This window comes from Myxocyprinus asiaticus, chromosome 34 (genome assembly GCF_019703515.2).
Source record: "Myxocyprinus asiaticus isolate MX2 ecotype Aquarium Trade chromosome 34, UBuf_Myxa_2, whole genome shotgun sequence".
In the NCBI taxonomy this organism is placed as follows: domain Eukaryota; kingdom Metazoa; phylum Chordata; class Actinopteri; order Cypriniformes; family Catostomidae; genus Myxocyprinus; species Myxocyprinus asiaticus.
In genome coordinates, this window is record NC_059377.1 from 30,558,245 (window position 1) to 30,583,687 (window position 25,443).

A 25,443-nucleotide genomic window follows, 5' to 3' on the forward strand; every position below is an offset into this window, starting at 1 on the left:
CACATCAGCGAACATGAGGAATTTGAGGAGCAGGTAGAAATAGAACAAACCCTACTGCACCAGCAGGACGGTTTCCAGGTTGTAGAGGCTACACCTGTTTCTACATCACTCCCTCATATATCTAACCAGTCGCAGCCACAGGATATCATGAGTGACATGTCTTTGCCCAATGATGAGGGCCAACAAGAGGATGCTGTCCTTGCTGCTGTGGGTTTTATGCCACCCCATGTGGACACTTCATTGATACCGTATATTGACTCTTCAGTCTCTGATAGTGATGGTTACCAGACACCCCCAGAGAGCCCTGTACCAAATGATCTCTCATCAGATTACACAGCTGCCCAAGCTGTGACTAGAGAATACCCAGCCCCTGTTGAAAGTTATATAACTGAGCCTTCCAGCACCTTTTCTAGACGTCAGGCTACATTTGCTCAAATGGATGATCGTGAACCTGTAATTATTACAGGCACTCTGAAAACTGCAGAGTTCTCTCCACTGAACACTAAACATGTTGAAGCAGTGTTCAGCAGTACAGATTCAGCTGCAAATCCAACTGCCACTGCTGTAGATATATCTATTCGGTACTCCAGCTCTGTGCTGTTTTGCACTTCAGAGGCTAAGCATGATATCACAGACTCAATCAGTATTGTTCCTAAAATGGAAACTACAGCAAATTATGACACCTGTTCTGTTGATAACTCAAATACAGAGGTACATCTGAACCTGAATGGTGTTTCTGGTAGGGATGATCATCCACTCTTTTACTCCAGTTCTGAGACACATAAATCAGGGATTACAGCAGATGTGGAGGTCAAAACCTTCACCACAGACATTGCTCCCAACATAGATACACTGATTACTCAGGAAGAGTCATACCTGGACTGCAACAAATCAAAGGATGTAACCTCTACCATCAACCAGAGTTCCTTTTCCTCCAACCCCAAGAGTACACTGTCTTCCATCCCTGATAGTTCTAGCTCTTCCATCCACCAAAGTTCCATCTACTCCATCTCCCAGAGTTCTGATTTTGAGACACCTGAATCAGCTATTACAGCAGATGTTGAGGTCAAAACCTTCACCACAGACACTGCCTCTTATACAAACACAATGATGTCTCAGAAAGATTTATACATGGACTGCATGGTATCAAAGGATGTGACCTCTACCATCCCCCAGAGTTCCACCTCTTCCATCCCCCAGAGTTCTGTATCTTCCATCCACCAGAGTTCCAGCTCTTCCAGGCACCAGAGTTCCATCTCAATCTCCCAGAGTTTTGATTCTGTGACAACTGAATCGACGATTACAGCAAATGTTGAGGTAAAAACCTTCACCACTGACACTGACCCCAACATAGACACAATGATTACTCAGAAAGAGTCATACCTGGACTGCAACAAATCAAGGGATGTAACCTCTACCACCCCCCAGAATTCTATATCTTCCCTTCCCCAGAGTTCCTTGTTTTCCATCTATTTCACCCCCCAGTGTTCCACCTCTTCAATCCCCCTGAGTTCCAGCTCTTCTATCCTCCAGAGTTCCACGTCTTACATCCCTCCAATGTCCACCTCTGTCATCCCAGATAGTTTTACTTCAAACTCAAACAATGCCATCTCCCAGAGTCCAACCTCAAAATCCGATTCTGACTCTAAATTGCTTTCTAACAGTCAACCAACTTACATTATAACTACTGAGGCAGAAGTCTTTAAAACCAGCTCTGTAGATAACAGGGATTTGTTTGTCACCAACAGTGATATATTGGTCAACAACACTGACCCACACATCAGATCTGACCCCAGTATCACTACAGATACCAGCAAACCGATTTCTGTTTCATCCATGCCAGATGTAATAGTGTCTAGCTCTGTGTCTTCCTCCAGTAACATAGAAAACATTGTGGATGCTGACACTGATACCAAGCTTATTTCATCTTTCTGCAATACTGATGTATCAGCATTAAGCTCAGTTCACTGCAATTCGCTGGTAGTACATTACACTCCTGCTTCAAGTTCACTGGAACAAATTTGCTCTGATAATAATAGCAAGATCATTTTAATGGAATCCCATCAAACTGCCAATTATTCTTATTCTACATATGCCACTGACTCAGAGAAACCTAGCCCTGCTGTTGTAGGACCTGTTTGCCATAATGCTGAACCTGTCCTTCTTGAGAATGAGTCAAATATCTCTTTACCTCAGTCAGTTCTGTCAAGAGTGCACACCACCATTAACTCCACTAAAACTGCCACCTTTGACCTTACTGGTCTCTCAGACCCCGTCACACCTGACCCTTCCTGGATTGGTCTGTCTAAAAATATGACTTATTCAGATATGGTAACCCTGAGTGAAATATCAGCACAAGAATGTATAAATCAGGAAATAGACCAAGCTAAATCAACCAGCTCTCATGAAATTGTCCATACTTCCTCAGATTTCCCACACCATGGTATTTTCAACCCTGGTATCTCCACCTCTGAAGCCATATCTAATCTCATAATTCAACCTTCCTCTTACTCAGAAATTTCCCATCAGCTGTTCAGATCTGTAGCCCCAGAGGTAGAGCTAGACAGACAACTGAGAATAATCAAAACATATGAAGTTTATGAGGAAGATCAGCCATATGTAACAGAAGTCCATTTTGTAAATGATGAGGAGGCACCTTCATTAGAACAATCAGAGTTGATTGGTCAGGACGAAACAGCAGCAGGGTGTATGACCAAATTAAATGACCTGCAAATGTTTGTCAAAAAGAAATATGGACCAGAAGAAGAGGAAAAAAATGGATTAAATGACATTTACAACAAGGATGAAACAGCATCAAAATGTACGACCACAGTAAATGACTTGCAAATGTTTGTAAAGGAGAAATATGCTACAGAAGAGGAGGAAAGAAATAGACAAGATGAGTTTTCTAATAAAAATGATGAAGTTACATTGATTCAGGAAAAGGACATTAAATCAGAGCAAAGCCTGAGAAGAGAGAAGAGAACTGATGTTTTGGAACTTAGATATGTCATGGATGATAAATCAAGAACATGGATGTCACATGGAGTACAAGAGCAAATGTTACTTCATAAAGTTGTAGAAAACTATGAGGGGGTTGAAGGAAAGATGGATGGTTTGCAGGTGGTTCAAAGCATGAGGGAAGCATCCAAAACACAAGGTGAAATAGAGCTGGAAGCAGAAGTATGTGGAGACACTGAAATGTTGACAGGTCAAGCAGCACAGCAGATTCCCTGTCTCGCTCCACTGAAACCAGCTCTACCAGTCATTCAAGAATGTGGCCCTGAAGAATGCACTCAAGCCCCTCCTTCCTCTGAGCTAGTAAAGGTATCGTTTGCAGATTCAAGCATGGTAACACACAGTCACCTGGAGACTTGGCTCCACCCCTCAGCCCCGCACCAGTCTAGTGGAGAGATATCACCACTAGAGGACACAACAAGGAGCAAATATCAAATAACCTCTGATAAGCACCACGTTGAGGCGAAGGAACATATACACAGCGAAGAGACTAAGGAAATAGCCACATTTTTTACAAGCAGACAGAACAGTAAAAGTCGAGAACCAAACAGTGCAGAGACTGAGAGCACAGTTCGGCAGTCCACTCTAGGCATAGACAAGATCTCCACAATATACACAGGAGAGGCCTTTGGACACAGCAAAGACGCAAGCAACAAACAGGGGGAGGTCACAGTGACAAAGGTAAAGACAGCCACAGATAACATCAGCACCTTCACTCACAGAAATGTGGTAAAAATCAGTGAAACCACAGCAGAAGATAGAAGAGAAGAGGAAGATCTCCATACTTCAGACGTTATCACTTTCCCTGACCACCAGCTTGCAACACGTTTTATACCAGGTGACAGGTAAGACAAAAATATATTTTTCATCTATCAATGATCTGTTTGTGTGGGTGTATGTTTAAAATGTAATGTTTTGAATTTTTGAATAGCTGAAGCAAATACGTGATATTTACTTACCTTGAATATATTTACAACATAGTATCTGATGGATTTTTTAGTTTGGCAGCCTGCAAAAATGAACAACTGAGTGTCAAAATAACAGGGATTTGTATCAAATTCCAAATAAAGTATTACATTTTTTTATTTATACATTTACTTATAAATCTTTTGAGAGAATATATTGAAGAAGACACAAAATCAATTCAGTTTATGACATTTATTTAATTTCACACCTCTCAGATGAGCAATAGCAAAATTTAAACCAGTAAATAAAAATTGTGACATGTTACCTCTGAAATGCTAATTATGATTAATATCTATATCTGATATATTTGAGGAATTCTAGTCATGGAAAATGGATATGAGCATGACATTGTGCACGTACAGCACCATTCTCATCCCATGTGTTCAGCAACTCTTTATGTTTGTCTCCTTAGTGGCTTTCTGTTTTTACCATTTTAAGTGTCTCATCAAATAATATATTTTCATTGTAATTCTCTGAGTATCTTCAGAGTGATGAACTCCTATTACTATAAATAATCCTTTGTATATGATGTTGAAGAAAATCTCAAGAAGGGACAGGTTTATTAAAGCCTCACCCACTTGCATCTTATAAGTTCATTTGAATGGGATGGGCAGCTGTAGGAATGTGAGAGGTAGAGCAGTGGTTCAAAGTATGCTATTGACTCATACTTGATGATACACATTTTTGAAATAGTCCTCATGAATGAAGGCCTACACCAAAAACAGCTGAGATAACCTTGAATGCTTCCAGCCACCAGGAATCTGACTGATGGAATTGCACATTGCAAATCTTAATGAACTTCTTGGTAGTCTCATAGTGGGGATTCAGTGGGGGTTCAGAAATTGTATTCAGTTACATTTAATTCAGTTCAGTTCACTTACTTCTACCCAGTTTTGTTTATTTCAGTGGAGTTCCACTAAATAATAAAAAATAATAGAAAATGTGTTTTTCTCAATTGCACGTGTGCACTCTGTGAGAAGAGTTTGCACCTCGGAGTAATGTGGCTGTGCAAGTTAGCGGTACAGTGTCTAGGTCTAGATGCCCATCTTGGTAAGATGTTAATGTAAACAGTAATTTACACTGGCGGCCAGAAGTTTGGAATAATGTACAGATTTTGCTCATATGGAAAGAAATTGGTACTTTTATTCACCAAAGTGGCATTCAACTGATCACAATGTATAGTCAGGACATTAATAACATGAAAAATTACTCTTACAATTTGAAAAAAAATGTTCAGAACTTCTTAAACTACTTCAAAGAATTCTTATAAAAAAATCCTCCACATGCAGCAATGACAGCTTTGCTGATCCTTGGCATTCTAGCTGTCAGTTTGTCCAGATCCTCAGGTGACATTTCACCCCTCGATTCCTGTAGCACTTGTCATAGATGTGTCGGGCATTTCTCACACACATTACAGTCTAGCTGATCCCACGAAAGCTCAATGGGGTTAAGATCCATAACACTCTTTTCCAATATCTGTTGTCCGATGTCTGTGTTTCTTTGCCCACTCTTTCTTTTTGTTTTTGTTTCAAAAGTGGCTTTTTCTTTGCAATTCTTCCCATAAGACCTACACCCCTGAGTCTCCTCTTTACTGTTGTACATGAAACTGGTGTTGAATTCAGTGAAGTTGTCAGCTGAGGATATGTGAGGCGTCTATTTCTCAAACTAGAGACTCTGATGTACTTATTCTCTTGTTTAGTTGTACTTCTGGGCCTTCCACATCTCTTTCTGTCCTTGTTAGAGCCAGTTGTCCTTTGTCTTTGAAGACTGTAGTGTACACCTTTGTATGAAATCTTCAGTTTTTAGGCAATTTTAAGCATTGTATAGCCTTCATTCCTCAAAACAATGATTGACTGATGAGTTTCTAGAGAAAGCTGTTTATTTTTTGCCATTTTTGACCTAATATTGACCTTTAGACAAACCAGTCTATTGCATACTGTGGCAACTAAAAAACAAACACAAAAACAATGTTAAGCTTCATTTAACGAACCGAATAGCTTTCAACTGTGATTGATATAATGGCAAATTAGCAATTTAGCATGATTACTCAAGGATAAGGTATTGGAGTGATGGCTGCTGGAAATGGGGCCTGTCTAGATTTGATCAAAAATGACTTAGTGATGGTGCTGTTTTTTACATCAGTAATGTCCTGACTATACTTTGTGATCAGTTGAATGCCACCTTGGTGAATTAAAGTACCAATTTCCTCCCTAAACAGTGAAATCTGTACATTATTCCAAACTTTTGGCCACCAGTACATGTCATCAGTGAATGTAAACAGGCCGCAGAGAAATTTTTTTTGTCTCAAAATATTAGATCTGTGCATTAGGCCTTGTAGTGTAAATACAACCTGATAGACCTGACACTGTCTATTATGTAGTTAAAGGGTAGTTCACCCAAAAATGAAAATTCAGTCATTCTTTACTTACCCCTGTGTTGTTATAACCATGTATGACTTTCTTTCATTTTCTTAACACAAAGGGAGAAATTGTGAAAAGAATTTGTGCTCAGTGATGTCATGCAATGGCAGTTTATGGTGACTACCTGTTCAAGCTTCAAAAGAACGCAAAAGTAAAATTGGAAGTCTAATAAATTATTCCACGAGACTCATGATTGTCATGAAAGCATACAATAAGGTTTGGTGAAAAACAAACTGAAATCTAATGTATTATTTAGTGAAAATGTTCACTGACCATTGATCTCCTATGCGCCTTCATGATGGGGCACGAGAGCAACAGTTACACAGCCCCCTCGCGACATTTTAGTACAATGGCAATCAGGCTGAAACGATTAGTCAACATTATCTACAACGTCAACAATAAAAAAAATTGTCAACAAAAACATTAATTGTCAAATGGTTGTCTGATCTTACAGGACACAACATGAGATCTAATGATGACACATTTTACCTAGTGGAGCGCTACAGCCTGAGATGAAGCACAAGCTCACAGTCCAGATGCACTCCAAAGAGGTCACAAACATGCATATAGCAAAGAATGGGGAGATTATAAAAAAACAAAAAGTAAAAATACAGTACAGAATCAATGTTGTTGTAAAATAAAATGCAGCTTGCGTTACGCAATAATATGAAAGGAAACACCTATGTGATATTTTATTTAATCTGCAATGCATACTTTATTCAAGTTCAAATAATAAGGAATCAGGTGATCTGAATAATCACAAACTCTGAAACTGGCATTTCTCTTTGTGGTCAGAGAAGCTTATGAGTAACTTGAAGTGAAGCAAAGTGAGCGAGAGATAGAGTGAAACTGCTCCCACAGATCCACTCTCTCGCGTGCGGACACACTGGGCTTCTCTTGTGTGTTTGCCGAAGCTTTAGTTGTGATGGCTCGGGATGTATTGAATAATAGCTAATGTGTTGCTGTGTTTTTCTTATCGTGAGTTAATTGTCGATAGCCTGCTCTAAGAAGATAGCGTTTGTTTTTGTGAAATAAAGTTGGAGCAAAATCAAGTGAACAAACAGGTGGGAGATGGTATGTTTTTTTATCAAATGCAAAAATTAGTTCTTAATGAATTTTAAGTCTTTTTTATTCATTATCAGTTTTCCCATTAAAACCTAAAAATCCTTTAAAACAAGGTACATTTACTTGAGGAGCTAGACTAATATTAAGATATTAAGATTTGTTTTCAGAGAATGTATCTTGAATATAAGTGTATTCTGTCTTACTGCACTGGTAGATTTTTTTCACTTGTTGCAAGTATGTACAAGAGAGAAAAAAAGCTTTACAGTGCAGTAAGACAAATATTATTATATATTATATAATATTATATAATTATATAATATTATATTCTTATATTAAAAATATATTCTCTTAAAACAAATTATAATATCTTATTACTTATCGGGGACATTTTTCTTGTTTTAAGGATTTTTAGTTATTTTTACTAGGAAACATGACAAAAAGACTATTACATGATTTTGAGTATTTTTTACTGAATTAAACTTCATAGAAAGTAAAGTAATTCAGAGAAGGTATTTTAAATAATTTTTAAGATACTTTCATCCTCATTTATTTTTTGTTAGTAAGCACGTGTTTAATACAACCTTAAAAGCTTAAGCTGTATTGTCAGTAGGGCTGAAACGACTAGTCAACGTTAGTGACAACGTCAACAGTAAAAAACTGTCGACAACAATTTTCATTGTCAAACAGTCATTTGATCTCATTTAACGTAACATGCGATCTTATGAAACTCTAATGATGATGCACGAGAGCAGCACTGTAGCTCGCACCTGACTGAGGAGAGGAAGAATTACACAGCTCACAGTCCAGACGCACTCTAAACTTTCCAAACAGCTTCAGGTGTAGATCGCAAAGTATGAGGGAATTATAATGCAAAAATACAAAATAAGTAAATACAGAAGCACTCTCATTGTGGAATAAGTGGAGCTGGAGCTGCCGTTCTGCTGAAGCAAAACTTGCGCGTCGAGCATCTTTAAAGAAAACACCCCGTCGTTACATCTTTAATGCAGTTATATTTAATGCATTATAGCTTTTATTAAAGTTCAAATAATATGGAAGCAGGTCATGCAAATAACTACAAACTCTGAAACGGTAATTTCTCTGGGCAGTCAGCGCCTCTTCTATGAGTTGCGTGAATGTCCCAATCTAAGGGGGAGAGATTGAAACTGCATCCGGCTGATGCACACTGTCGCGGGGACGCTCATCCCTCGAGTGTGCACGCTTAATGCAGCTAGAGGATAACGTGATGGCTCGCGACTTATTGAATCATAATATTTGTCACTGTGCATTTCTTATCGTGAAGACATTTGGCAATACGCAGCTTTATTAATAAGAGAGAGTTTGTTTTTTTGTGATTTAAAGATGGATTGAAGTGAACAAAAAGGTGAGAGAGGGTAGTCTTCGCCCCATTATACACTGCAACAAATTAAGTTTTTGATTTGTTTTTGTTTTGGCTTGTTTTCCAATATAAATATCTAAAACTCCTTTAAAACAATGTACATTTACTTTAGCAGCTGCGGAAGAAAAAATTGTTATCTGAGAATGTTGAATATAATATTAAAAATGCAAATATTTTAAAATTTATGTTGCTTCTCAAGTAAATGTATCTTGTTTTAAGGATTTCTAGACTATTTTAAATGGAAAACTAGACAAAAACACTTGATAAGAGGATTTTTTTGCAGTGAATTTCTTTACTGAATTAAACTTAATAAAAATTATTTTTTTCCCTTTAATTCAGTGAATGTCATTTGGAGGTATTTTTAAAAGATGATTTTGTCCTCTTTATTGTTAGTAAGTACGTTTAATACAAATTTTAAGTTGGGCACAAGCTTAATAATTGGTTAAGAGCTAATGATTAATCATTGCAATAATTGCCAAATAGTCATTCTAATAATCGTCAGATTAATCGATTACAAAATAATCGTTAGTTACAGCCCAAATTTTTGTTTAAAGGGCTAGTTCACCCAAAAATTTAAATTCTCTGATAATTTACTCACCCTCATGCCATCTGAAATGTGTATGACTTTCTTCTGCAAAACATTTTTGAAGATTTGTAGAAAAAGATCCATGCTCAGCAGGTCCTTAGAATGGGAGAGGATGGTGATTAGATATTTGTAGGTCCAAAAAGCACAGATAGTCAGCATAAGAGTAATCCATCCTATTTCCAGTGGTGACGTTAATGTCTACTAAAGTGAATCGATCACTTTGTGGGCAAAAAAGAACGATGTTTAAGCACTTTTTAACTATAAAAGATTGCTTCCATTCAGGAGTGCTCCTGTGACATAAGCGCATTGACACATTCCTTTGACTCAATGGTTGTGTGTCTGTCTCGCGAGAGTTCACATGCCATCACGCTTACATCACGGGAGCACTCTGGTAAATCTGACCATTCATCAACGCCTGACTGGAAGCGATCTTTTATTGTTAAAAAGTGCTTAAATATCATTCTTTTACCCACACAAAATGATTGATTCACTTTAGAAGACATTAATGTCCCACTGGAAATAGTATGGATTACTCTTTTACTGACTATCTGTGTTTTTAGGACCTACAAATATCTAATCACCATCCTCTCCCATTCTAAGGACTTAGCTGACCCTGGATCTTTTTCTGCAAATCTTCAAAAGTGTTTTGCAGAAGAAAGAAAGTCATACACATCTCAAATGGCAAAAGGGCGAGTAAATTATCAGAGAATTTAAATTTTTGGGTGAACTTTTAAAATACAAACTGTATGTTTAGTATAAGTCAATTGCCCACCATTAAAATAAAGAATACATAAAAATACAATAAATACAGGTGCATCTCAATAAATTAGAATGTCGTGGAAAAGTTCATTTATTTCAGTAATTCAACTCAAATTGTGAAACTCGTGTATTAAATAAATTCAGCGCACATAGACTGAAGTAGTTTAAGTCTTTGGTTCTTTTAATTGTGATGATTTTGGCTCACATTTAACAAAAACCCACCAATTCACTATCTCAAAAAATTAGAATACATCATAAGACCAATAAAAAAAAAAAACATTTTTAGTGAATTGTTGGCCTTCTGGAAAGTATGTTCATTTACTGTATTTGTACTCAATACTTGGTGGGGGCTCCTTTTGCTTTAATTACTGCCTCAATTCGGCGTGGCATGGAGGTGATCAGTTTGTGGCACTGCTGAGGTGGTATGGAAGCCCAGGTTTCTTTGACAGTGGTCTTCAGCTCATCTGCATTTTTTGGTCTCTTGTTTCTCATTTTCCTCTTGACAATACCCCATAGATTCTCTATGGGGTTCAGGTCTGGTGAGTTTGATGGCCAGTCAAGCACACCAACACCATGGTCATTTAACCAACTTTTGGTGCTTTTGGCAGTGTGGGCAGGTGCCAAATCCTGCTGGAAAATGAAATCAGCATCTTTAAAAAGCTGGTCAGCAGAAGGAAGCATGAAGTGCTCCAAAATTTCTTGGTAAACGGGTGCAGTGACTTTGGTTTTCAAAAAACACAATGGACCTACACCAGCAGATGACATTGCACCCCAAATCATCACAGACTGTGGAAACTTAACACTGGACTTTAAGCAACTTGGGCTATGAGCTTCTCCACCCTTCCTCCAGACTTGAGGACCTTGGTTTCCAAATGATATACAAAACTTGCTCTCATCTGAAAAGAGGACTTTGGACCACTGGGCAACAGTCCAGTTCTTCTTCTCCTTAGCCCAGGTAAGACGCCTCTGATGTTGTCTGTGGTTCAGGAGTGGCTTAACAAGAGGAATACGACAACTGTAGCCAAATTCCTTGACATGTCTGTGTGTGGTGGCTCTTGATGCCTTGACCCCAGCCTCAGTCCATTCCTTGTGAAGTTCACCCAAATTCTTGAATCGATTTTGCTTGACAATCATAAGGCTGCGGTTCTCTCGGTTGGTTGTGCATCTTTTTCTTCCACTCAACTTTCTGTTAACATGCTTGGATACAGCACTCTGTGAACAGCCAGCTTCTTTGGCAATGAATGTTTGTGGCTTTCCCTCCTTGTGAAGGGTGTCAATGATTGTCTTCTGGACAACTGTCAGATCAGCAGTCTTCCCCATGATTGTGTAGCCTAGCGAACCAAACTGAGAGACCATTTTGAAGGCTCAGGAAACCTTTGCAGGTGTTTTGAGTTGATTAGCTGATTGGCATGTCACCATATTCTAATTTTTTGAGATAGTGAATTGGTGGGTTTTTGTTAAATGTGAGCTAAAATCATCACAATTAAAAGAACCAAAGACTTAAACTACTTCAGTCTGTGTGCATTGAATTTATTTAATACACGAGTTTCACAATTTGAGTTGAATTACTGAAATAAATGAACTTTTCCACGACATTCTAATTTATTGAGATGCACCTGTATCTAAATAAACATCAGTACTGTTTAGTATCAGTCAATGGCTGACCATTAAAATAATGAATAAATAAAAAATAAAATAAATAGCTAAATAAACATCAGTACTGTTTAGTATCAGTCAAATGCTGACCATTTAAATACATAATAAATTAAAATAAAATAAATAGCTAAATAAACATCAGGGGCCGGTTGCATCAGCTATACGTACGTTACAACTTAGCCTAGTTGTGGCGTAAATGGGCACTAGTCACAATTTTCGCTCTACTAAATATTTGAGCGTAGCACCATTACATTTATGTAGGACGTAAACCTACATATAAACTAAATATATACGGCAGCCTCAGACCAGGAGTAACTGATGGAATTAAAAAGCAGACTCACTTAATGACATCAATGAGCTCATGTTTTGGTTGACAGGCATCAATCCTTTCGACATCTATGATGATGTTGGAATTTACACTAGTTTACATATATGAGAGAGAAAAAAACTTACTTTAAAGCGGCTCTTCAACATGAAACCGATCTAACGGTGCCGTTTTTTAGGGTGCGTCGCCTGGTGTTAAGTTTCAGCACATTCAATATATTTGTATATACATATATATGATATTAAAATGAATAAATGTCTATTTTTCCAGCCTGTTGTATTATTATGTATCACCCACATTTATTTTAGATACAGTTCCTATATATTATTATTTACACAGGGCAAATATACTATTTATTAAATCTACTTTTATTACGTATCCTATTTTAATGTCTGGAAAACAAGACTTCTAAATATTACATTTTGTAAATTCGGATGAAGGGGGTACCAAACTGTGAATCCTGAACAAAACAGTTTGGTGAATACATGTTTACTCATTAGCTTCCACTCAGCTGACAACAATGAAAGTTGCTATGTGGTTAGCTAGTTAGCTATAAGCTCATCGTCATGGAGAGTAAAAGATGGACTTTATTTACTTTCCAGCATTGTGTCTCACCAACTAGGTAACAGCGAAGCATGAAATCACCGTTGTCTGCTGAGCTGCATAAAGATGCTCTGATGTTTAACTTTCAATCTGCTACATTACTTACTGCACTGACAAACTATAGCTGGCTAACAGCAAACAGATGTGATAAACATGAGTGACATAGTTGTCAGGGACAGGGTTAACGTTATATTAGTTATATAAAATGATGGGATAATTTTTTATTAACTTTCCAGTATGTATTTCACAAACTAGTTAGCAATTTAAGGAGAAGAGAACGCTCATATCCACACGGTTTAACTCCGCCCTGTCTGCAGAACCACTGTCAGCTCAGAGTCAGCTGTGTAAACAGTGGAGTCGGAGCGCGCTCTGCTGGACAAACTACGCTATGACACCAATTCTAAAGCATTGTTTTCTGCATTATATGTTCTGAAAAAAAGTTTTTATATCGGCGCATATCGGAAAAATATACGCCGATAGCGATATATCGGTGAAAGGATAATATCGGCTGACCGATATATCGGTCGGACACTAATGTCAATATACTGAAAAATGCTATAAATTTGGGGTAGTTTCTTACCAAAACATCTCTATGCATGCCTTCAGGAGACTTTGAATATGATACTACTTGTATGATACTTTTGGGTCCTTTTTTAAGCTTTAAAGTGATGCACTACTCTCTGTCATTGTACTGAAAATATGGGCTGTGATATTCAATTGTTTTTTTTATAAATTCATCATTCATTATTAGAACAACACGAGGGGGAGTAAATTGACAGAATTTTCATTTTTGAATCACATTTTTTTAAATATTATTATTATTTCTCTCTCATCTCTATCTGTTTCTCTGAAATACTGTATGTTGCTGTGGAAGGTAATGCATGACAGAGACCAAAGCCAATCTTTCAGACACTTTGTCAGATACTCTCATAAAACCTGTCACATTCATAAATGTCAAACATTTTTAAAATTAGTTGTATTGCATGTGGCAAAACAGATTACATGCAGTGACAGCAGTTGGAATGTGTGTGAATGCCAATAATTTGCACATTCCGATCATGTATCTCTAAACAATGCATATGTAGTGGATGTAATGGAGTTAAAGTGGATGTTTAGAATGATTTCAGTTATGCAGGTGACAGACACATGGTTGCAGAAGACAAAACATGGCCCTGATTGCCTTATTCATATTTACATATTCAGAGCTCCACCCACATTGTTAGTGCTGTTGGTCTTCCAGTAGTATCTGTTATGAACAGAATGTGTAATGTATGTATGGAACTTTAAATGTGCTATTGACCTTTGCTTTGCATGTGCAGACATGTTACTAAAAATGTAAATTACCACATGCTTGGATGGAGAATCACTTATTTAATATTACTTTTCTACTGGTTTGTTTAGGCATCTTTAAGGAATTTGCAATGTTGAGCATGTTTTGAAAAGCTGAAGTAAGCCCAACAGTTAGTACATTAAGCTATCAAGAATGAGACTTAGTAGTTATATGTTTATACATTATATTACAGTTATGTTGATAGTTGATATGAAATTATTTTGGTAACTTCATATGTCCTGCATTTTGACATGCTAAACTCCATCTAAAACTATTTTAAGTAGCATTTTGCGCATTCTTTTTGTAATTGTTATGCATGCAGCTTTTTTACCTTAATATTAATTGAGAAATTATATAGAATATTTGCATTTACATTTACATTTATTCATTTGGCAGACGCTTTTATCCAAAGCGACTTACAAGAGAGGAAAACATAAGCAAATCATCTTAGGAGACAGTGGTATGAAAAGTGCTGTATTACAAAGTATCACTAGCATCATAATAGTATTCAAAACAGAATAAAGTGCAACAGAATTTATTTATTTATTTATTTATTTTTAATTTTTTTTAATGACTGGTTAAGTGCTCATGGAAAAGATGTGTTTTTAGTCGTTTTTTGAAGACAGAGAGTGAGTCAGCTTCACGGATGGAGTTGGGAAGGTCGTTCCACCAACGTGGTACGATGAAGCTGAAAGTCCAGGAAAGTGTTTTGGTGCCTCTTTGTGTTGGTACAACAAGGTGACGTCCCTTAGCCGACCGCAGGCTTCTAGTGGGCGTGTAGCTCTGCATAAATGATTTTAGGTATGCTGGAGCAGACCCAGTAACTGTTCTGTATGCCAGCATCAGAGCCTTGAATTTGATACGTGCATCAACCGGTAGCCAGTGGAGAGAGACAAGGAGTGGTGTAACATGTGCTCTCTTTGGTTCATTAAAGACCAGACGTGCTGCTGCATTGTGGATCATTTGGAGGTGTCTAGTTGCACATGCAGGGAGGCCTGCAATGAGAGTGTTACAGTAGTCCAGTCTAGTTATGACAAGTGACTGGACAAGCAGTTGTGTGGCATGTTCAGAGAGGAACATGCCACATGATGTATTTATTTTATTTTATAAAAATGTATTTGTCATACAGCAGGACCATTTGAAATTAACAATGAACTAAATATTATGAAAAAAGGAAAGGAAAGAAATGCATCATTGCATCATTTCTGACTATATGGAATCACTCACAAAACTTTGACTTAATTAATGGTTGTGACGAACACACATTCTTCAGCAGTGTTTACAAGGTATAATCTTTCAGTTAACTTGGCACTCCCCCCATGGTCAAGTCTGTGACTGACAGGGAACTGACATGTGAATGCAGGTGAATGTTCAAAATTTAGCTGAACAGTCCCAGCAATTAGGTGGCATTTCTGTTGCAGGAAATACAAACTCCAAACTACACCTTTACTGACAGACAATTGCAGACCTCTCTGGGTGTATCACAGTGCACCTGAACTGGCTTACCACACAAAAATTCTAAAGCATGAACTGCTATATGCTATATCCTGATTTCTAACATGTGTAAAGGAAGACCACAGGCAGTGAGAGAAGTAATGTAGTTGTTGTAGAAGTTAGCATTGAAGCACAGCTTGAATCAACACATGTAGGCTAAACTATTTAGGCAAAACAGTGTTTTTTTTTTTTTTTTTTTTTTTTTTTTCAAATATGTAACTCTTCAGTTGATCCTGTGTGGTGGAACACATTCAGGAAACTGAAGTTACCACTAAACAGAGCTTGGCCACCACCACCTAATAATTCTCAGAAAGTGGACCAAATAACTAGAACTAATATGTTGGCACAAAATGTTCTAAATAACTGCTTTTTTGTGGGACAATGTAAGGAGCTTGTGAGTGCACATTTTGAAGAATTTCTTTGGTTTGCAGCTTTACTTAGCTCTTCTGAAATTCGAGAAAAAGAGATGATATGTAAAGCCCAATTTTGCCACTAGGGGGCATAATTGATATGCTACAGAGTGACTAGATTTGCCAGCTGATAAAAACTTGATTGCTCTCCCTCAAAATTTCTCAGGGCAAGCTGAAAAATAAACATGATGTACCCACAAATTACTTTCTCGATTTTCAGAATTAGTTGATATGAAGTGAGCCTTTCTCTCACGTTTTTTTGACTTCAATCTATCTCATTTTCTTTACATTTGTGTTTTTAGTGCTTCTAAAGTGGTCTTAAAAACCACTGGTAAACAATACCTCATTATGCAAAGGAGATGTAATTTTAGAGATGTTATTGTTTCTTTAATATCCATTAATCCTAAGGTGTTAAATTGAGAGGATACTATATTCATATCACATGTCCATTCTTGCCTACAGCAAGGTGTGTGTATTTTTGCTAGTATGTGGCATGAGTGAGTGTTCAATTTATATTATTTTAGTCTGTTTCAAAATGATTGTGTGTGGAATGTGTGTTAATCTCAACCCAGGTCTGCTCCAGTTCAGATAATGCTTAACTTACCAAATTAAAACTTAACTAACAGTGACTTGCTATGTTGTCTCTGCTCTGTACTACGTTCATTAAATACACCACATCTCAGACCATGTCACTGCATCTGCACTCAACAAATCTAATATAGTAATAACATGAAACTGCGGGGAAAGATGACGGTATCGCGATGAAAGAGAAAAGAGTTCGGGGTTGCAGAAAAAATGCTGGTAGTTTCGAAAGCACGAGACTGTCTACCCCATTTTAACTGAATAATTATGTCAGACACACACAATCCCAAGAATCACTACTGGAATCACTACCAAAAATTCTCCGAATAATTCGATATATTGATTAAAATTAGTCATTTCTATGTTTTATTGAGTTGTAAGACAAGACTAAGATGCTTGGCTCAATAATATACTATAATTTTTTCAACTTAAATGATGGTCACCGTGGGTGAGATGCATCGTGTATGGTAGAGCTATAAATAAGACGTTCATATTCACATTTTATCATATGTCTTGTTAAAGTATTTTCTCTGTTATCGCTATCGTTTATCAGCATTGCTTGCATATTTAAAGATATTCAGGGAGGGCCGCTCATGGGCACAGCATGGTGAAAGATATTTCTCCACATAGCATCCATATAAAGACTTTACAACTGTTTGATTAGTGAGCTAACTGTGTTAATGTTAGATAGATACCGGCATAACTACATGCATATTAACAGCATGCATATTAAGTAACCTCTAGGGACGGTTTAGTTCACTGATAAAAGATTATTTAATGTTAGCAATTAAGGTGTACCAAAATCATAAATCAAAGAAGAAGAATATTTTACCATTATTGTGAGGTAAAAATGAGGATCCACTCTGTCTGTGTCACAGTTCAGTTACCATCTGTATGTTCTGTCAGAAAACGGCATGGCGCAATTGGGCGTATTTAGAATTTTCTGACGTAAAAAATATTATTTGGATTATTTATGAAAAATGGGACTGATAACGGACAATGTCGAGTTGTGTCACCACAATCATTTGGGTGAAAAAAAATCTAGTTTTATGTTTCTAGTATTCTAGTTTTGAAGAAACACCAGGAGACCCCCAAAGTAAAATTTTTGGGGTCTTATGGGGGGTCCCTTAACTCTTATGGGGGTCTGGGATCCCCTCAGCCCCCACTTAGTTGCCACAGTAATGCCAAATCTGTCCATAATTTACCCTATAACACAGACAAATACTGAGAAAAAATGCCACAAAGGTGATGGAAAGACTTAGCTTTGTGGAATTGTGCTAAATTTCATTGGAATTTGTATTACCTTTTGTATTTTTTCTGGTACAAACATTTTAATGTGGAAATAAAATACATTCTTATACATGATGTTGGCAAAGATGTTAAAAACAACACCACGAATCCAACTTGCTCTGTAGGCTCAATGAAACAGTGCCAACAGAGGCAACCAGTCTTTTATACATTTATTACCATATTTACTGTTACTAATGATGCATCATTATAGGTAATCAGAATGCTGCAAAGTCATTATACAACTTTTGTCTGTTCCATTAGTATCTTTTCATGTTGCAAAAATACTGAATTGTGTGTCAGGCATTGTTATAAATATGCTTAACACATTAATGTTCTTTCTCTGTTCTTTTCTCTCTTTCACATTTATCCAATGATCTAGATTCTTTCATGCATCAACTGTTCTCGATACTGTGATTGAAGAGCCAGAATCTGAGATAGAATCAGACATAAACATGAACTCTGCCATTGCGGTCCTAAGCACGACCCTCAATCGACCATCATCTACTCGGGAGAGTAGAGAGGATGTCATGATGGTCCGCAAAGTGTCCTTGGTCAGCACTGAGAATAACGGAAGCTTAGGGAACTATGAAAGTCCATTAGACAGCTTTGGGTTAAGAGATCAGTCAGAGCAAAGCAAAGCCAGTCCTGAGCTTCGAAGGAGGTGGAATAGTCTTCATTCTAGCTCTGAAGAAAAGCAATCCAGCTTCACAGAGAGTTCAGACTATAAACTAACGGACAGAACATACCTGCATTCCTCTCAACTGTCCCCAAGCTATGAAAAAACAGTCTACACTTCTCATTTTCGCTCTCCTGGGACACTGGAAACCCAGCCCACTGCTTTTTTCTCAGAAACCGCTGGTAGTCTTGGCAACAGTAGCTGGAAAGTCAGAGAGAGCGAAGTTCAACTGAGCAGTGAGAGTTACAGTAGTGGGAGGAGCAGGGTGGAGCATAGTACACCTGTCGGAGCGAGAGAGGGAGAGAGAGAGCAGATTAGAAAAGCAAGCTTTGACTCACAGTCAAGTTTAGATTCCAGCTTGATCATCACTGAGACAGATGAGTCTTTCTCAGGAGTGTACATAGCGACGCGGGTAGAGCTGCCTTCCTCTCCCAATACCCCTGACACCCCCTCTACCTCCTCCCTTTCTGAAATTGATAGCCTGGTTGACACTCTCAAGAATATGGATCGACCGATCCGGCAAAGGGTTCAGCGCACCACATCCAATACGCCCTTCTCTTCACTGCCACCTATTGAAGAGGATGCACCAATCACTTCCCCAACTCCAGTGTCACCAATTACTGAGCCAAAGAAGATCTTGAATGGAGTATCCAGTTTGCCTCCAGACATCGGTCTCAACTGGAGTTCCCCCAAGGACATGCGCTCTCCTTTGACCATGATGAAGGAGCAGCAGTCTGGAGACAGTCCGAGTCGTGGGCTTACCTTGCCCCTGCGAGCTTCGGCCCTGAGTAGCATTGTCATGCGCAGGAGCTCCCTCAACGACCTGAGCACTGAAGAGGGATCTACAACAGGGCTTGTCAATGGAGGCGGACTTCTCAGCCCATCTCGCCTGGAAAATAGCCTCCTCTTCCAGGCAACTGAGAACGGCAAGACCTCAAATCGCTCCATTTTCCGTGCAGCCTCTCTCCCCAATATTGGCACCAGCTATGAACGTATCAGCTCAGCCCCCAAAGGAACAGATGCTCTTCTTGGGCCCCGTTTCGAGCGCTTCTCATACCTCACATCTCCATCGAGTTCCCTCAGTGGGATTGCTGAAACATCTCGAATAAGCATGTCTCCCTCAATGCAACAAAATTCTGGAACAGAGACCTCCAGCTTCAACCACAAGTCCTCTCTAGAACTTTATCGCTCTCTGCCCTCTGAATCTCTCCTCAAGAACTCTCAACCTCTAGGTCTTCAGCGAAGCAGTAGTGTTGATGTAGGTTTCCTAATGAACGAAACCAAAGCCTTCCAAATGAATCAAAAGCAGGAGCCAGAGCAAAACGTAGCTCTTAAATACAGAGCCTTCCCTGATGCATATGTGAGTATTGCTTTATGTCACAATACTGATGGATCCTTTGTAGATATGACTGTAACAGACATAGATTGTCGGCATTGTTGATATCTTTAAATACATTACTGAGTGCACTCGCATGTATGGTCTTACACTGATTGTTCTTAATAAGTCAACAACATGTGTGATCATATTGCAAATGCTTTAAAACAGTTTCACTTCATCAGAGTTAGGTCATAAATGGTTTAAGCAAAATCTGATCGACACAGGTAGATTTTTGCCCGTTACCCCGATTTCAAGTTGCATGTAAACACCTCTACCCGCATGGTTACCAACTCATCCAATGTGTGCAATTGTTGTGCACATGCCTGATTACATTTTGATTTCTGGGTGTGCATGTAAACAAACTTAATGACTTGTGCAATGCAAGAGTTTGCTAACAATGAGTAACGAATTTTCAGTTGTAGAGAGAAAAGAACAAAGAACAGTGTCATGTTAAAGTGTATCACTCTAAAAATGAGGGCATGGATTCAGTGAGAGGGTTTTTTTCATTCTGTTTCTCTCGGTGCTAGTCAGCCTCTTAGTGTAACCTGATATAAAGCCACTTACAGTACACCAAATGTTGTGTAATATAACGTGTGTTTCAGACCTCAAAATGTCTAATGCACTTTTCTAAAAAAAAAAAAAAAAGAAAGAAAGAAAGAAAGAAAAATAAAGAAAAAAAGAAACTACTCATATGAGGTAGGTGCAGGATACCCTAAACTTGATGTTCTGGAGATCTTGCAGATGTTTATTCCAACCCTGCTATTTACAGTAGTTCCAACACACCTGAATAAAATCTTGAAATTCACCAAACTGCAGAAATATAGACTTTCAAAGAATTGTGTATCATGGACTTCTGTCCTAAACCTCAGTGAATGAAAAGTTAGGAGGAGTGTAATGACACCTGAGTGAGAAGGGTTTACAGTAGAAATTGGGGGGAGTATACATTACCTCCATTCTGATGCAATATTCACATTTCCTCTTGTCCTCTAAAACACAGATGTATCTCCCAAGTTTGTCTTCACTGTATGATGTACCAGGCATTAATGGGTTTGCAAGTCAAATATTTACAGGAAACAACATGTCTAAAGCACCAAAAACATTTTAATGGCAACTTTTGTTTGGTTGTATGTTTATGGTTTAGGTTTGATTCTAAAAATTTTTGCTGTGGGAAGACATAACCTTGAAGCATTGATCTCAACTGGGAAAAGAGAAATGCATGCAGGCAAAACCCCAGGTTTTTCTCAGATGCTCATTATCAAGAAAAGAAAAACTTGGAGCACAACAGGCTTATTTAATGACTTTCCATACAAAGATTTCCAAAACTCAGTGTCTCACAGGTTTTCTCATGCATCAGAGAAGTCAGAGACAGTTTATACCTTGAGGTGTGACTAGGGCTGTTACTAAGGTCAAGACTTTTATGATTCAATCATAATGAGTAGTTTGTCAGGCAAATGTCAGTCACTAGGGAGTAGCTTCAAACTGTTATCACGTATCTACTGTAGAATAAACACGCAGCTTGACCTCTGTCCATTTATACCATCATTGCTCATTGTTGACATAGAGCTTTGTCATGTCGAGTTATATGAATTCTTTATTGCTTATATGCAAATTCTAAGGCTAGAGCATTTCAGTGCTGAAACCTATATCCTTCATATCCAATATTCAAAAAGTTGCTGACCCCTTGTTGTATTTATTATTATAGATGTTATAGCTGGCGATGACACATCAGTCCAGTAGCAGGTGTAATGAGCCAGAGTCATGCTGTATTAAGTGTGTCCTGCTTCCTGTTATGCATGTAATGAGATCACAATATTCAAACAAAGAGAAAGCCCCAAAATAATAACGGTTCAGGTTTCAGTGATGGATCCAACTTTATTGTAACTATGCACAGAACGCCCTTAGAATAGAATGCCCTTAAAACAGCAATATCTCTTTAATACCCCAAAACACGTGTATTGATTGATTGTTTTAGTTATAATTTTTTTGTATCCTGAAGGAAATGCAAATTATAACCCAAACATATTAATAATTTTCATCAAAATAACACCAAATCGTTAATCACATCATAATATTAATACACACATATAAAAAAGTTATAAATAGTAGCCTAATGCATACAATTTTGATTTATTGATTGAATTAGTGGTAGTGTTTGACACAGATGTTAAATAGTGTTTGGCATAGATTAAGAGAATCTTAGAGGATCCCCATCTCATTGTAAAACCCATTGGACATAATACGAAATTAAATTGGCATATTCTGAGGGCAGGCCAGGGATTGCATCTTTAAAACATGTCCAACTGGAGCTCCCATCAGAGAAAGGAGAGGCTGATGGAATGTGATGTTGTTTGTTATCTGTTTGTTTTGTTTTGTTTTTCTCCTCTAATTATCTTTGATGATTTTCCTAAACCATCTATGTGTCGAGTCCTGCTCAGACACACCCTGTTCTTTGTGTTGGCAATGGCTTACTTTGTATTTGTCAAATGGAAAAGGCCTTCATGCTTCACTCACATGTCAGTGCAGAGTGCCCATTGGCTATAAAGACACATTTGCCAGGGGAAATTGATAAACTACCTCTTGTAACGTTTAGAACTTGGTGCTAGGATGATACAACACTTAAATCAAATTATGTGCACATACAGTGGCCCCAAGAAGTGTTTGGACACTTAAGCCACACCTTAAAATGTGTGAATGTCATTGCATTAGATAAAATGCAAGTTGCATTTATTTTAAAGAAAGATAGCATAAGCAGACTTTTCAAACAAAACAAAATAGAGGCTTGTTAGGTTTCAAATTATAACAAGAGTTAAGACAAAAGTATTTGGACAACTTCTTGTTGTCTAGCAGAACATGTCAATGGTTAATGTGATGAAACTACACTTGTAGTTACTCTGACTTCATACATCCACTAACAATCATTGCAAAAAATGGCTCAGGGAAGTTCGTTCTGAGAAAAGCTCTAGCATCATTTGTTTGCAAATAAAATTATACATTTTAAGTGAGACTTAAAGGAATATTACAGGTTCAATAGAAGTTAAACTCAATTTACAGCATTTGTGGTATAATATTGAGTACCACAAAGATTAATTTAGACTTTTCCCTCTTTTTCTTTAAAAAAAAAAAAGCAAAAATCTGGGTTCCAGTGAAGCACTTACAATGGAAGTGAATAGGGCCAATCCATAAACATTAAAATACTCACTGTTTCAGAAGTATAGATGCAAGACATAAACAATATGTGTTAACATGATTTTAGCATGATAAAATCACTTATTAACCTTTTCTGTGTAAAGTTATATCCATTTTGACAACTTTGTTGCCATGAAGATGTAATATCAACAAACGCAAAAACCCTTAAATGACTGTAAAAATGACGGTTTAAACAACTTTACAGTTCAAATAATACATACGTTTTAACAGAAGAATTAATTTAAGTGCTTTAATAAAATTATAAACGTCACATTTCCACCTTTAAACCATCAAAAAATTGGCCCCATTCACTTCCATTATAATTGCCTCACTGTAACCTCTAATTTTGTTTTGTTTTTTTAGCCTCCTGAGACCCCTTCGTGACAGCTGTTTGCTTTTTCCATTCCCTTTTTGATTTGTAACTAGTAGCCACAAAGAAACATGCAAAAACAAAAACAAAAAACATTTTTAGACCAAATTTTTTTCTTAAAAATTGATGTCCCCATATGTTGAATCTATGCAGCCTGAAACTGAACTTTAAACAGGAAGTTTGGATTGAATGCACTTAGCTCCATAGAGAGCTGTAGGATGCTCCCTTGCTCCCTATTTAGTGAATGACTTAACCTCTAGTGTGCTGTCTGTCTGCACTGGTCTCAGAACAGTTCGAAATGCACCTTATTTTCATCCTAACTCCATATAAAGCCTCTGAAACAACATTTTCCAGCTTTTGGATACATCTATTAATTCTCAGTGTGATAATGCACAGTGAATATAGGATATTTTAACTGAAACTGAGCATACAGTCCACGAATGTGGTCACTGTGTTTAACAGCATGCCGTTTCGCGATATATTGCTCAAATATAAAAAATGGCATACTGTATGAAACTAGAGACTCTAATCATTTGTAAAAGATTAACTCAAATGTAAAAACTTAATTAGGTTTCTTCCCAAACACAAACTCATCTGTGATGCATATTGCTTGATCACATGACACATGTGCTTCCAAAGTTTAAGCCTTTACTGACGTCCCAGAGTCTCCTGAACTGAGATCAGTCGGTTTAAATGAAATAAAATTATGCATTGCATATAGCGAAGCCACAACATAATGTCCACGCAGGTGGACGCAGGGTCTCAAGAGGTTAAAGAAAAGGAGGGATGAGTCAAAATAAATATTTGTGGCAATCAACATTATGCCACAAATGCTGTCGATTAAGATTAACTCAGAATATTCCTTAAAGTGATCAAAAGTGTCCAAATATATTTTGAACATCATATAAAAATCTAAAGCAGTCTGAATTCATTTCTTTCTTGTTGTCACTATATTTTATGTCCATGAAAAGGCTTTTCCAAAAAGTCAACAAGCCACAGTTATATCCGAGAAGAAATCGGGCAAGTTACACTGTTTTAGACTAGCGATAGTAAAACTTGTCAAATTCACTGTTCCATTGAGTTGATCGATCTACTGTTGACATGCACTGCATCTCACACCCATGTTCAGTATACATATCTGAAATATTCTGCCCTTCTGCAGAAATATAGTTTCACAGTGTCTGCCAGTGGAACTGACACATTGGTATGAAGGTTTATGAGGCTAGTTTTATGGCATCAAAATTATGCAGCTCCTATATTTGGCTTTTCATTAAGAGGATCCCCATATACAAACAGAGAGATTTGACTTTGACTCTTGTGTAATGCTGTGCTAACGTTGCCATGGCTCATTGCATGTGAAAAGACATTGCACTAAGCAAGATCTGGGAAGGGCTTTTCATCACCTCCTACATGCATAAATATATGGTGTATTCAAAAAAACACATAGATCTAGACATGTATTGTAGAAACTTGAAGGGTTTGTTGATGTGAAGTGTAAATGTGAGGTATCAGTATAAAGACAAATTGAAACTCATCAAAAGCCATGCTTGAAAACTGCACCTGATAAGCTGACCACTTGATTTCCATTTCAAATGCCAACAGTACATGTTTTTTTAGCATTGATGTTAACGTTATGTCAAAGACACCGCAGATCTACTGTATACGGTTGATGTAATTTTGAATTTGTTTCCCTTGTGTACATAGTTCCCCTGAATGAGCATTTAAAACAGCTTGTCTTACCTGCAGACATAACATGTGTTCTTTTATTACCTCCATAGCATTCTTGCAATATTCAGTATGTTCTTGCTGCTTTCCAGTGCTTACTGTACATTGCCCATTTTAGAGTGTAACATTTGGTTGAATTATTACTAGAGGAGATGTTTTAGGCAGCTAAGAAAATGATGTTTCAATGCATTTTGAGTGTCACACAGAC

General features: G+C 37.5%; 1 protein-coding gene across 1 annotated transcript in view; it reads left to right on the forward strand.

Annotated features, from left to right (window-relative positions):
- Positions 1–2,306: 2,306 nt before the first annotated feature.
- Positions 2,307–25,443, forward strand: part of LOC127424919 (beta/gamma crystallin domain-containing protein 1-like) — a 39,211-nt gene continuing 16,074 nt past the window's right edge. Inside the window, exons 1-2 of the mRNA XM_051670468.1 lie at positions 2,307–3,863; positions 18,280–19,936. Coding sequence (XP_051526428.1) covers positions 2,314–3,863; positions 18,280–19,936 — 3,207 coding nt within the window. The 5' untranslated portion in view covers positions 2,307–2,313. The remainder of the gene's footprint in view (positions 3,864–18,279; positions 19,937–25,443) is intronic.